At 48.4% G+C, this 15,240-nt stretch overlaps 1 protein-coding gene across 3 annotated transcripts in view; it reads left to right on the top strand.

Annotated features, from left to right (window-relative positions):
* The window catches only part of arap3 (ArfGAP with RhoGAP domain, ankyrin repeat and PH domain 3), a 386,207-nt gene that overhangs the window by 249,106 nt on the left and 121,861 nt on the right, over positions 1 to 15,240 (top strand). For all 3 annotated transcript variants that reach the window (XM_038796362.1, XM_038796359.1, XM_038796360.1), the window contains one exon: positions 4,336 to 4,548. In XM_038796362.1, the coding sequence (XP_038652290.1) occupies positions 4,336 to 4,548 (213 nt within the window). The remainder of the gene's footprint in view (positions 1 to 4,335; positions 4,549 to 15,240) is intronic.

Below are 15,240 nucleotides of genomic sequence, written 5' to 3' on the forward strand. Positions count from 1 at the left end.
GTAGGAAGTCCTGCACCTGCAGGTACCTGAATTGGTTCCCCCCTCGCCAATCCAAATTTCTCCTTCAGCTCCCTCAAACTCAGAAAGCTCCCCTCTATAAACATATCTCCCATCCTCTCAATCCTTACTCTCTGCCATCTCCGAAACCCCCCATCCATACTTCCCGGGGCAAACCGGTGATTATTACAGATTGGGGAGCAGATCGATGCTCCCTCTGCTCCCACATGTCTCCTCCATTGCCCCCAGACTCTCAGGGCCGCCACCACCACGGGGCTGGGAGTACCGTGCCAGCGGGAATGGCAGAGGCGCCATTATCAATGCCCCTAAGTTGGTGCATTTACATGAAGCCGCCTCCATACATTTCCATGCCTCCCTCCCCCCACCACCCACTTCCTGATCATGGCTATATTCGCTGCCCAATAGCAGTTACTGAAGTTTGGCAGTGCCAGCCCGCCCTCTCCCCGGCTCCGCTCAAGCACCACCTTCCTTACTCGCGGGGTCTTGCCCGCCCAGAAAAAGCCAGAGATCACTTTGTTGACCCGTTTAAAAAGGACCACAGAATAAAGATGGAGAGACACTGAAACACAAACAGGAATCTCGCGAGGACCGTCATCTCGACCGTTTGATAAGGTTTCCCATGGCAGGTTGATGGAAAAAGTGAAGTTGTATGGGGTTCAGGGTGTACTAGCTAGATGGATAAAGAACTGGCTGGGCAACAGGAGACAGAGAGTAGTGGTGGAAGGGAGTGTCTCAAAATGGAGAAGGGTGACTAGTGGTGTTCCACAGGGATCCATGCTCGGACCACTGTTGTTTGTGATCTACATAAATGACCTGGAGGAAGCTATAGGTGGTCTGATTAGCAAGTTTGCAGATGATACTAAGATTGGTGGAGTTGCAGATAGCGAGGAGGACTGTCAGAGAATACAACAAAATATAGATAGATTGGAGAGTTGGGCAGAGAAATGGCAGATGGAGTTCAATCCAGGCAAATGCGAGGTGATGCATTTTGGAAGATCAAATTCAAGAGCGGACTATATGGTCAATGGAAGGGTCCTGGGGAAAATTGATGTACAGAGAGATCTGGGAGTTCAGGTCCATTGTACCCTGAAGGTGGCAACGCAGGTCGATAGAGTGGTCAAGAAGGCACACAGCATGCTTGCCTTCATCGGATGGGGTATTGAGTACAAGAGTCGGCAGGTCATGTTACAGTTGTATAGGACTTTGGTTAGGCCACATTTGGAATACTGCATGCAGTTCTGGTCGCCACATTACCAGAAGGATGTGGAAGCTTTGGAGAGGGTGCAGAGGAGGTTCACCAGGATGTTGCCTGGTATGGAGGGTGCTAGCTATGAAGAAAGGTTGAGTAGATTAGGATTATTTTCATTGGAAAGACGGAGGTTGAGGGGGGACCTGATTGAGGTCTACAAAATTATGAGACGTATGGACAGGGTGGATAGCGACAAGCTTTTTCCAAGAGTAGGGTTGTCTGTTACAAGGGGTCACGATTTCAAGGTGAGAGGGGGAAAGTTTAAGGTAGATGTGCGTGGAAAGTTTTTTATGCAGAGGGTGGTGGGTGCCTGGAACACTTTACCAGCGGAGGTGGTAGAGTTGGGCACGATAGCATCATTTAAGAGGCATCTAGACAGGGATATGAACGGCTAGTCTCACAATTCCATCCATCATCCATGGTTCCTTAATCTTGCCATTTCTATCCCTCATTTTCACAGGAACATGTCTGTCCTGCACTCTAATCAACCTCTCCTTAAAAGACTCCCATATTTCAAATGTGGATTTACCCTTAAACAGCTGCTCCCAATCCACATTCCCTAGCTCCTGCCGCATTTTGTTGTACTTGGCCTTTCCCCAATTTAGCACTCTTCCTTTAGGACCACTCTTGTCTTTGTCCATGAGTATTCTAAAAGTTATGGAATTGTGATCGCTATTCCCAAAGTAATCACCGACTGAAAGTTCAACCACCTGGCCGGGATCATTCCCCTATACCAGGTCCAGTATGGCCCCTTCCTGAGTTGGACTATTTACATACTGCTCTAAAAAAAACTCTCCTGGATGCTCCTTACAAATTCTGCTCCAGCTACGCCTCCAACACTAGATGAGTTTCATTCAATGTTGGGGAAGTTAAAATCTCCCATCACAACCACCCTATTGCTCCTACATTTTTCTATAATCTGTTTACATATTTGTACCTCTACTGGGAGGCCTATAGTAAAGTCCCAACAATGTTACTGCACCCTTCTTATTTCTTAGCTCTACCCATATTGCCTCAGTGCTCGAATCCTCCATCGTGCCCTCCTTAATCACAGCTGTGATATCATCTCTGAGTAATGCAACTCCTCCACCCCTTTTACCTCCCTCTCTATACCTCGTGAAGCATCTATAACCTGGGATATTCAGTTGCCAGTCCTGCCCTTCCCTCAACCAAGTCTAAGTAATACCAATAACATCATATTCCCAGGTACTAATCTAAGCCGTAAATTCATCTGCCTTACCTGCTACACTTCTCGCATTAAAACAAATGCACCTCAGACCACCTGTCCCTTTGCGTTCATCATCTCTTCTCTGTCTACTCTTCCCCTTAGTCACATTGAGTTTATTATCTAGCACCTTACTGGCTTTAGTTGCTGCCTTTTTACTGACCTCTAACTTCCTAATCTGGTTCCCATCCCCCTGCCACATTAGTTTAAAACCTCCCCAACAGTGTTAGCAAAAGCACCCCCTGGGACATTGATTCCTGTCCTGCCCAGGTGTAGACCATCTGGTTTGTAATGGTCCCACCGCCCCCAGAACCAGTTCCAATGTCCCAAAGATCTGAACCCCTCCTTCCTGCACCATCTCACAAACCACGTATTCATTCTGACTATTCTTGAATTTCTACTCTGAATGTCTCGTGGCACTGGTAGCAATCCTGAGATTACTACCATTTGAGGTCCTACTTTTTAACTTATCTCCTAACTCCGGTCTAACAGGAGCTGCAGCTGGACACACTTCCTGCACTGAAGGAGTCAGGGGCATCGGCCGCGTCCCTGAATTCCCACATTGAGCACGAGGAGCATAACACAGGTCTGGGATCTCCTGCCATTTTTACACTTTACTTTAACTGATTACAAATATAATATCAAATAATTAATAAGTGAAAGGAATAAAGATTTTACTTACCAATCACAATACTCACCAACACATGAAGAGTAAAATTTCTCCCAGCTGCTGCGAATTGGAGCACTTTCCTTACCAGCCAATCAGGTCACTGCTTTGCTGTGATGTCACTCTTCAAGGTAAGTTTTTATAGCTTTTAAAGTTTTTAAAGCGGTAAACTTACCATCCCGACAGACCCTGGCCACTGATTCCGCCGAAAATCTGAAGGGCGCTGCTCTTTATCACCAGTCTTTTTCTTTGGTTAGATGAGGAGGGCGGGTGGGAGACACGACATGTGCAGTGCCTCGCCCCCGTCTCTCCGCGCTCTTTAAATGTCACTATCATCCCTGCTTCCACCACCTCCTCCGCCAGCGAGTTCCAGGCACCCACTACCCTCTGTGTAAAAAACTTACCTCGTACATGCTAAATTGCCCGTAGTGTCCTAAAATGTAAGGTTAAGGGCGGGGGGGGGGGGGGGGGGGGGGGGGGGGGGGGGGGGGGTTGTTGGGTTATAGGGATAGGGTGGATATGTGGGTTTGAGTAGGGTGATCATGGCTCGGCACAACATCGAGGGCTGAAGGGCCTGTTCTGTGCTGTACTGTTCTATGTTCTATGTTCTATACATCTCCTCTAAACCTTGCCCCTCGCACCTTAAACCTATGCCCCCTAGTAATTGACCCCTCTACCCTGGGGAAAAGCCTCTGACTATCCACTCTGTCTATGCCCCTCATAATTTTGTAGACCTCTATCAGGTCGCCCCTCAACCTCCGTCATTCCAGTGAGAACAAACCGAGTTTATTCAACCGCTCCTCATAGCTAATGCCCTCCATACCAGGCAACACCCTGGTAAATCTCTTCTGTACTCTCTCTAAATCCTCCACATCCTTCTGGTAGTGTGGCGACCAGAATTGAACACTATACTCCAAGTGTGGCCTAACTAAGGTTCTATACAGCTGCAACATGACTTGCCAATTCTTATCCCAATGAAGGCAAGCATGCCGTATGCCTTCTTGACTATCCTTGGAACCATTCTGGTGAATCTCCTCTGCACCCTCTCGGGGATCTTCCTCAATTGTGGTGACCAGAAGTGAATGTAGTTCTCTAGTAAACTGTAGGGTGGAATACTACGAATTATTGATTGTCACTGACCAATGGATCACCGTGTAACCCAGCTGTTTCACACAGGTTTGCGGCACGAGGGGATTTACCGGAAAAATGGAGCCAAATCACGCATCAAACTCCTGATGGATGAGTTTCGGAAAGACGCCAGGAATGTGAAGCTCCGGGCAGGGGAGCACTTCATTGAGGATGTCACTGACGTTCTCAAGAGGTTTTTTAGAGAAATTGATGACCCAGTTTTTATGATGGAACTTCACTTGCAATGGAAAGAAACTGCAGGCGAGTAGTCACTTGGTGCAGTTACCAGAGAATGTGTTTCAGTTTAGTCACTAAGTATATTCCTTCTCTCATTATTAATAAACCAATTTGATTTGATTTGGTTTGCGAGGACCATGAAAAATCCAACACAAGTTTGTAGAGTCAAATTGAAAGTAACTTTATTGACAAGAAAATGTACACACAGGGTCAGTAGTTCATTACTGGTTCTCTCTCTAGCCAGTACCACACTGGCCAACTCTACTTATACAGCTGCACTGCTAGTTATACACTGCTACATATACTCTAGTTATACAGCTGCACTGCTAATGATTGGCCTGGCCTGCACTGCATCCCCCCCCCCCCCCACCCCCATCAGAAATGTTGGTGAATGCAGGGTTTAGTGAGAGGGAGGAACTGAAGGAGATCAATATTAGTTGATAAATGGTGTTGGGGAAATTGATGGGATTGAAGGCTGTTGCACGTTTTACTATGGGCGTAAAACGCGTTTATTGGAGTGTATTAACACGCCTCCGAGTTCGACGTGTGCTTAACACTGCTAGGCTCTGTTCTATGTAATTATTTAGCTCTGGAGTCGCCAGTTGCCGTATAGGCAACGTCACAAGTATTCCAAGGTCAAGTTCAAAGTAATAAAGACGATACACCGATTAGTAAAGTTCAAACGATCAATATTTATTATACAGTTAATAATAAATACTCATGCACACACTAAGAGACTAAGCTACAACTAAACATAAGCAAACAGAATACTTATCTAACAGGAACAGGCAAGGTCAGAGAACGAGGCCTTCGTCCTGGTTTTGTCTGCAGCCTTCAGCAAGCGTTCTGGTACTTGGGAGTCTAGTGGGCTTGGATCGCGTAGCGAGCGTTGAACTTACGGTTTCGGCGGCTGGTGCTCAACGGCTGGAGTCAGGATGCCAGGTGTCAGTCGGAGCCGGAGCACGGGTTTAACAGACCGGACAACACGAGGTCCCTATCTTTTATAGGGGTTCCGTTGTCCTTCCCTCTTCTCGGGCGGGCTCTACCTATTGGATCAATTTCTTATCGATACTGGATTAATTCCCCAATGCGAGGGGGTCTCCGTGATGGAGGGGGCGTTTCTTATGTCCTTTTGTCAGGGAGGTTTCTGGTGCCTCGATGTCTGGGTCTTGATTGGAATGTGTCCATTCAGAACCAAATGTATCTATTGTGTGGGTGTTCAAGTCTGATGGCCTCATTAGCATGCAAAGCGTTTTGCCATTTGCACCTAGCTAAGGTCTTTTCACCTGAGCCCAAACTGGTTTCTGCTGCTGCAGAATGCAAACTGCTCTTTGCAGACTGCTGTTCTGGCTAAACTGTCTGTTTCCCAGCAGTCTTCCATTTTAGTTTGGCTCAGTGTCCATTTTGCGTGGCCAGCATGGCTACATTCCCTCCTTGTGATCCTCACAATCATACTATTGTGAAGGATCGCCTATGTACTTTGCCTCCTTGTGTTCTGACCTCTTGCCAGTTCCTGTTCTACTCTGTTCTAAACTATGGGAAGAAGAGAAAAAAAAATTTTAACTAACATTTCTACTTGGCCCTATGTCAAAGGGACATGCATTACTACAATTGGGAACCTCTACCTATCACTATTAACCTTAACCTTAACTTAAACATTTAATCACTCTAAAATCTTAACCATTCACACCACAACATCACACTTCCCAACTCGGCAGTCGAGTATGGAACAATATAATACATGGCTGAATTTTATTTACAGAGTGTTGTAATCAGTGAGGGGTTGAGGGGTTTGGTGGAATCCGAAGATGGGGGATTGCACTCTATAGATGGGTGAGGTGCTGGAACGAGAGGCTCTCCTCTTCCATTTCCTCAACCTGAGGGTCTGCACTAGGATGATGAGGATCGCGATCACCAACAGTGATTCGATTATGTAGGACATGGAGTACCACGTCATGAATTTAGTACACCAGGTCTGAACCTCGCTGATCAGAGCTGAGCACTGGGGGTTTGTTGTACTAACATTTACGGTGGGGGTTGTGGGGGAAACGTGTCTTGTTTCCACACATATACATATGACATTAAACAGTAATAAGTGGGCTTCCATCATTTTGCTGTTCTTCTTCTTTCTCTTCCTTCTTCCTCCGGTATTGACAATCCTGGCTTCGACCTCTGTCTCGTCCTTTGAAACCTTTGGGATCAAGCACAGTATCTGTCAATACACAGTTTAAGACCTTTACTTGTTAGTGCATCTGTCTTTCAAATCCCAATTGACCCTTTAAAATGACTGGCTAAGTCACGCCCTGTGACTCCCCTCATTTTTTTTTTCAAAAAGCGAATTTAAAGACCAGCATACACCTAACAATCCTTCCTTCTGCGAGCCGTCTCGCAGGCTTTGCTGATTTACCATCCGAATGTTCCCGGATGTAAATAGCATGTGGGACGGCGGCCGAAGGGCTACCTAACTTAAAATGAAAACAAACTTTGAAATAAACATCCGAATGAGTTGCGTATGGGCCGCTACGGGTATGAGTTGGATGGGATCCCCGGGTAGGGCGTGCTGTGCCATACCCGAGCTTGGCTGACCAAGGGTTGGTTCTCAGACAGGGCGGGTCCTCAGTGCCGTTTGTCCACTGCCTGAGTAACCTGGAAAAAACGGGTACGAATGTGTTTACCATGACTTGCAGCCTCTATTTCGCCGAATAGAGGGGCACCTAAAAACAAGGGAGCCAAGATGCTCCAACTGAGGACATGAGCTGGTCTTCAGATATTTTAGACGATACGGTGAGCTGCTCACCAGGCTGTCACAAGTGTTACAACTTTGGAAAAGATCTCCAATCAAACCGAAGTTCTCAAAGTATCTGCGGACAAGCTAACGTGTATGTGAGGTGGTCACAATCTTTTCAGCTGAAAAGAAGATGTCCATCCTCCAGCTGAACAATGTACAAACCTGAAAACAAACAAACATAAAACGAAGACAAACATACGTGCAGGTTCCATCAGAAAGGACATCGTTTCCCTCAAACGATTCCTATCTTACATCATCTGGACACCTCACTTTGATTCTGCCTCTGTGAACAGGGTCACAAAGGGGTTGCCGTGTCGGGAGTCAGACACCGTGTCGTCCTGCTCTCCCGGATCCCACACCCTTGTGTGGATCAGGCATGCTATTTTGGAGTTGTGTGACCGGGGGTCACTCTCGTCATTGCGGACAAGTCTGTAGGAATTGTCCCTGTGCCATTGTGTAGCGTCGAGTGTGTTGTCGGGGTAGTCGGGGTCGGGTGGTGGTTCTGGATATTTGAGGTAGGTGACTTCCATGGGGTCACTGGAGTCGGGGTCGTAGTTGGTGCAGTGTGGGCTGTATGGCTGTGTGGTGTCGCTGTCTTCAGAGGCAGTGTCTGTCCTGCTGTCTCTGCTGTGGCAGCTTGTGGGCGTGTCGGGGCGTGGTCTGTTGTGGTCAGTGGGCGGAGTCGTGGGCGAGTCCGTTGATGAACTGGTCTGTGAGGGGGATGGTGGAAAAGTGTTTCTGGTGGGCGGGGTGAAGTGTTCTGCTGCATCCAGCAGGACATGGTGAGCATGGTTGGCCTGTGTTCCATATGCCTTTAACTGGTTTATATGGAACCACGCGGTCTTCCCATTAGGATACTTTATCCTGTAAACGGAGGGGCTAATTTTGTCCGAAATTGAGTAGGGACCGGAATATTTTGGAGCCAAAAAACTGCTGGGGTTATAAACAGATAACATTACCTGTTGCCCAACCTGGAATTCTGTGGTGTGTACGGTCTTATTGAAACAGGCAGTCCGTTGCTGTCGGCGTTTCCCTAGCTGGACTGCGGCTGCGAGCTGTGCAGACCTCACAGTCTCAACTAGATCTTTAACTGCCTTTTCATGTGTGAGGGCCGTCACTTCGGGGCTTGTCATGTCCAGTCCTAAAAGGAATTCTGTACCTTTCATAGGGCGTCCGGTCATGAGTGTGTGTGGTGTGTATCCTGTCGATGTGGAGACAGTGCTCCTTATGAACATAAGTGCAAATGGGAGCACTGAATCCCATGTGGAATTGTTCTCTTGAACCATTTTCCTAAGGGTAGTTTTTAGGGTCCGATTCATGCGCTCCACAATCCCGCTGGACTGTGGATGATACGCAATGTGGAAGTTCTGTTTGATTCCGAATATTGTCAGGACGTTCCTCATGACCCGTCCTGTAAAGTGAGATCCCTGGTCCGAATCGATACTTCGGGGTAAACCCCATCTCGTGAAGATGTGGTGGGTCAGGATCTTTGCAGCTGTCTTAGCTGTGTTTGTTCGTGAGGGAAATGCCTCCACCCATTTGGTAAAGGTATCTATCACCACCAGAACGTATTTATAGCCATTCCGACAAGGGGGCAATGGACCTATAAAGTCGATCTGGAGGTTTGTCCAAGGGCCGTTAACTGGGCGAGTATGCCGAAGTTGTGCTTTCTTAGAATACCGCTCCGGGTTATTCTGAGCACAAATCAGGCAATTCTCTATGTAGTGCGTTACATCATTCCTGAGATTAGGCCACCAACAGAGTTGCCTGAGGTGCCTCGTTGTTGCATCAATTCCCTGATGCCCGTGTCCGTCATGGAACAAGGCAATCATCTGATTCCTGTCCTGCTGTGGGACCACATAAAGTTGGTCCTTAATGATCACACCCTCATGTGTGGTCAGTGCGTGTTTAAAGTGCTCGTAAGCAGGCACAAAGTTTCCCTTGAAAACCTCCCTGAGGTCTCCGTCCTGTTTTTGTGCTGCCACGAGATCTTTAATATCAGTCTGTGAGACTTGGACTGCGCTCACAGGGGCGCTAGCTGGTGCGCTAGCTGGGGGGGTCCATAAGTGTCCTCTCCTGGAACCTGCCTTAGCCAACACGTCGGCTTTTACATTCCCAGGGGGTGATGACCTATGGTGGCTTCTTACTTTTATTATGCCGAAGGTCCTGTCCTTCGCTTTCTCTAGGATATGCTGGAGTAAGGGGGCTGATGGAAGGGGTTTTCCGTCTGCGGAGACAAAACCTCGTGTCCTCCACAGGGGCAGAAAATCTGTCAGGCTATTGCAGACATATAAGCTGTCTGAATATATGTCTGCTGGGCTGGGGAAAGAATCGGGGTGGTCCACTATGTACGCTATGGCTGCTAGCTCTGCTGCCTGCGCGCCTAAGTGACCTGGTAACTTAAGAGCTATCTCTTCGAGAGCGCGCCCCTGCCGTCCTCTACATAGATGCCGCATCCTGTGATACGCTCACCATTTAAAACTGTGGAGGAACCGTCTACATAAATCCTCAAGGGTCCACACGTGTCTGTGGGCTGGGGGCTTTGTTTTGGGTTCCCTATCTTCCTGGGGGGTGTTTTTGCTAAAAAGGGTCCTGTGTTATGCAGGGGAGCTACAATTTCACAGTCGTGGGGCTGTCCGGGGTATTGGAGGTTGTCTGCTAAGTATGTGTGTGTGCGTGTCCGTTTTACAGTAATGTCCCGTCCTTGTAAAAGTAGGGTCCACCTAGCTGCCCTAATCTGGCTAACTGAACCGTCCTTCAGTCGACCGTCTAGTAGTAGCTGTGTGGGTGTATGTTCGGTTAGAATGGTGATGGGGTTTAGTCCGGTGATGTATGAGAAATACTGCACTGCCCAGAAGACAGCAAGGAGGTGCCTCTCACAGGCCGAAAATCCTTGTTCTACTGGGTCTAACAGTCGGGAGGCATAAGCCACTGGTCTTAGCTGCTCGTGCCGTTCCTGAAGCAACACGGCCGAGAGGGTCAGATCGGTGCTCGCTACCTCTATTGCGTACGGTGAAAGTTGGTCGGGGACTAGCAGCGCGGGTGCTGCACTAAGGGCTCGTTTCAACTCTTCCACAGCGCCTGTATGCTGCGGAAGCCATTCCCAGGGGGCTCCTTTCGTAAGGAGGTCTGAAAGTGGGGCGGCTTTTGTCGCGAATCCGTCTATGTGGTTCCGACAATAGCCAACCAGTCCTAAAAACGACCGGAGGGCTGATACATTTTGGGGAAGGGGCAATTTGACAATCGAATCAATTCTTTTGAATTCGATCTCGCGTTTGCCATGCGTGATGACTGATCCCAAATACATCACTTTACTTTCCAATATTTGGGCCTTTTTCGGGTTAACTTTACAGCCAATTTCAGTTAAGAGTTCCAGGAGTTCGGCCAGAAGCGAAATGTGCTCTGCCTTTGTGTCTGTCTGCAGTAGTAGGTCGTCTACATACTGTACCAGACATTCGGGTCGGGAAAATTTTTCTAATCCACTTGCCAGCTGTCGGTGGAAAATGGAGGGTGAATTGTGGAATCCTTGTGGGAGGCATGTCCACGTGTACTGCTGAGTTTTAAAAGTGAATGCGAATTTGTATTGGCACGCTTTTGCCAATGGTATTGACCAGAATCCATTACTGATGTCCAATACCGTGAAGTACTTGGCATTGAGACCCTGCTTGAGCATGGTCTCGGGACTAGTAGCTACCGTTGGGGCTACTGCGGGGGTTACTTTATTGAGTTCCCGATAATCGATGGTCAGACGCCATGATCCATCGGGCTTCCTCACTGGCCAAATAGGGGCATTGTTGGTGGAGGCTACCGTTCTCAGTACACCTTGGTCCAACAAGCTGCCTATAACTTTTTCTATTTCCACCTCTGCCTCGAGGGGAAATCTATATTGCTTTTGCGGTCGGGGGTCCTGTCCGGTAACATGAACTTGTCCAGTCATTCTGCCACAGTCATGACGGTGACTTGCAAATGCTGTCCTGTGTTTGTTTAGTAGGGCCTTAATTTGTCGGTCGGTGTGGAGTGTAGTCAGGTCGAATGAGTACTCTCCCACTGCGCTAATCTGATTAGCGTAGTCTCCTACTGTGAGGGTGGCTGGGGCTCTGTCTGATCTCGCCATTCGCCAGACACACTGGTTCACTGGGTCGAACGACAAGCTATGAGCGTTCATAAAATCTATCCCCAGGATGTGCTCTGCTGTCCGGGGAAGATTTACTAAAACTACGGGGTGCCTTGTGCTAATGTTCCCTAGCTGGATCGCTACGGGTGCTGTGATATGTCCCTGCTGCGAGTGTCCGGTGAACCCGCTAAGTGTGATGGTGGAGGTGGTCGGCCACGTGTCTGCGTGTGCCGTGGTTGTGGAGTTAATGGTGGTGCGGGATCCTCCTGTGTCCCACAGTAACTCTATGGGCTTCCCTTTGACTTTTGCCGTGACTACGGGCCTCCCTGATGAGTCCCATAGTGTGTCACAGACCCAAGTGGGGGAGCCCGAACACCGTCAGTTCGTCTCGTCCACATTGGTGGGTCCTGACTGTACTGTTACATTGTGGATTGGTTTTGCCTTGTTGCGGTTCAGAGTGCCTGTCTGCTGGCCTCTCTGAGATCGCTGGGGTGCTTGGCACTCTTTTGCCCAATGCCCTAACTGTCCACAGTTATAGCACTCCTGTCCTTTCTGTTGTGGGCTGCTCTTGCCTTCATTTACCCATGCGGGCTTCTGGTGCTCTCTGACTGCTTGGATATCTGCAGCAGCCTGAGCCTCTTCTGGGGATCTAACCTTTCCTTTTGCCTGAAGCGATTGCTCCCAAGCGCGGGACAATCTTTTCAGGACCCATTTTTCGTTATGGGCCTCTTCTGAGGGGTCGTAACTATTGCAAGCGCTCTGTCCTGCTTCTGTTGCGTGTGAGATAATTGTGCGCGTCCACTTAACCATGTTTTCGCGGGTTAAATGCGCTCTATCTAGCTGTCCGAAAACTGCGCTGAAATGAATCCACAGCCTTCCTGCAAATGCTGTGGGGTGTTCGGATCTCTTCTGCCTGCACTTATTCAATCCTTCTACGGGGTCACCTCTATTGTACCCGATGGCATCTAAAATGGCAGTGTGCATCTCCTCTAGGCTGCCTCCTGCCACGTTTTGTGGGTCGGGGAGGGCTGCCACTACACTCTGGTCTAAGCTCAGCACGGTGAGCTTAACCTGCTCTCTCTCATCCAGGCCGTACATGGTAGCCTGCTGTTTCACTTTAGCGAAGAACTGGTGGGGGTCTGCGGTGGGGAGGAACGGAGTGATCTTTTCACAAGCGTCCCTTAGCTGGGTTACTGTTAAAGGGGTGGTGTAAGTTATGTCTGGGGCGCCTTCTGATTCGGCTTTCCTCTGTGTGGTTACGGGATTCATGGGTGCGGTTATGATCTGAGCTGTGGGGGGTTGGGGTGCCTGTCGTTTCTGCTGAGCTGCGGGCGCACATGTTCCCTGAACATAACGCTGCGCTGTCTCGCTTAATTCCTGCCAATCTGGGGCATTTTCCCCATCTAACTGAGCTCCAAAGGTGCTTTGGAAGCCATTCTGCACCGAAAGCAGAGATTGCAGTTCCGCAATCTGTTTCCTGCATTTCGCGTGGTCAACTGTGCTTTGTCTTTGTTCGGTCGTTGCAGCGTGGAGTGCTCTCAAAGCTGCTTTGAGATCGGAACATTGCCTCTGCAATGCCTCCACCTGCTTTTCCGATTCCTGTCTTATCAGAACGGCACGTTGCACGTCCTGATAGGCTTTCTCATACTGGGTCTGGGAACTGCTCAGATGAGCTAGACAAGACTGGTGAGCCCTCTTGGCATCATCCACCTCTCTATCCTTCTCTGCCAACTTCCCTTTAAGATCCAGGTTTTCTTTCTCGATGTCCCTGACATCGACCTTACTCATTCGGTTCCTTTCCTCTAAATCTGCCCGGAGCGTCCTGATGACCTCCTCTGCGCCTCGCAACTGTGCCAAGCAGGACACAATCGCCATCGGCTTGCGTGCTTTACCTAAACTCTTTTTGTGTATCTGAGAGAGGTTCTCCCACCAAGTATGACCTATACTTCCGGGACCTGTCTCCTCATTTGCACAAAACTCTTTCCAAAGGGGCCATCCCTTTCCCTGCAGATATTTGCGGAGTTCCAGCTCCCACGTGGGACACTGGCCTACCCTGCTACTGCTGCTGGTCGCTGCGACCACAAACTTTGCTGGATCCATCAGACGTTCCATTGCCTGCATGGCCATTTCCTCTGACTCTCTTTTTATAATTTGGAACAGGGGGTTGCTGGGGTGGTGTTTCGAGAAAAGGGTACGGCTTACGCTATTTTCCGATCACAAAACTACCGAAAGTTTGTCGCAACAAAAAGCTTTCAGTTTTACCTTACAGCCCTGTTAGTACGCATGCACTAAACACACTTCCGAATTACGCTTATTATTTTGAACACCTTGAATACTTGTGATCTCTTTCTTTCTCTGCAATTTGGAGTTCTAATTCAAATTTCAGGGTCCTGGACACTGTGGTGTTTCCACTTACAACAGGGTCCCGGCGGATGTCGCCACTAAATGTTGCACGTTTTACTATGGGCGTAAAACGCGTTTATTGGAGTGTATTAACACGCCTCCGAGTTCGACGTGTGCTTAACACTGCTAGGCTCTGTTCTATGTAATTATTTAGCTCTGGAGTCGCCAGTTGCCGTATAGGCAACGTCACAAGTATTCCAAGGTCAAGTTCAAAGTAATAAAGACGATACACCGATTAGTAAAGTTCAAACGATCAATATTTATTATACAGTTAATAATAAATACTCATGCACACACTAAGAGACTAAGCTACAACTAAACATAAGCAAACAGAATACTTATCTAACAGGAACAGGCAAGGTCAGAGAACGAGGCCTTCGTCCTGGTTTTGTCTGCAGCCTTCAGCAAGCGTTCTGGTACTTGGGAGTCTAGTGGGCTTGGATCGCGTAGCGAGCGTTGAACTTACGGTTTCGGCGGCTGGTGCTCAACGGCTGGAGTCAGGATGCCAGGTGTCAGTCGGAGCCGGAGCACGGGTTTAACAGACCGGACAACACGAGGTCCCTATCTTTTATAGGGGTTCCGTTGTCCTTCCCTCTTCTCGGGCGGGCTCTACCTATTGGATCAATTTCTTATCGATACTGGATTAATTCCCCAATGCGAGGGGGTCTCCGTGATGGAGGGGGCGTTTCTTATGTCCTTTTGTCAGGGAGGTTTCTGGTGCCTCGATGTCTGGGTCTTGATTGGAATGTGTCCATTCAGAACCAAATGTATCTATTGTGTGGGTGTTCAAGTCTGATGGCCTCATTAGCATGCAAAGCGTTTTGCCATTTGCACCTAGCTAAGGTCTTTTCACCTGAGCCCAAACTGGTTTCTGCTGCTGCAGAATGCAAACTGCTCTTTGCAGACTGCTGTTCTGGCTAAACTGTCTGTTTCCCAGCAGTCTTCCATTTTAGTTTGGCTCAGTGTCCATTTTGCGTGGCCAGCATGGCTACAAGGCACAAAGAGAAGGGATTAACGTTTTTTTGTTCAAATTGGTAGTGAGGAGTGGGACACCGCAGAGATCGGTGCTAGAACCACAGCTATTCACAATATCTATTAATGATTCAGACTGAGGGAAGCTCAGTGAATAGGCCCAGTAATACTAAAAGGAGTAAAACGGGAAGTAAAAACATAAACGGTAAGCGACGCGGCAGGTTGTTACATATGGGTTCACCGACAAGGAAAATTAGGAGAAAAGTTAAGAGGAAATATAACTTAGGACAGATTACTGATCGAGGTGTTAAGATTCAAAACAGAGGTATAAAAGCCAACATTAGTGGGCAGCACGGTAGCATGGTGGTTAGCATAAATGCTTCACAGATCCAGGGTCCCAGGTTCAATTCCGGGCTGGGGTCACTGTCTGTGCGGAGTC

The sequence above is a fragment of the Scyliorhinus canicula genome, chromosome 4, assembly GCF_902713615.1.
Source record: "Scyliorhinus canicula chromosome 4, sScyCan1.1, whole genome shotgun sequence".
Classification (NCBI taxonomy): Eukaryota; Metazoa; Chordata; class Chondrichthyes; order Carcharhiniformes; family Scyliorhinidae; genus Scyliorhinus; species Scyliorhinus canicula.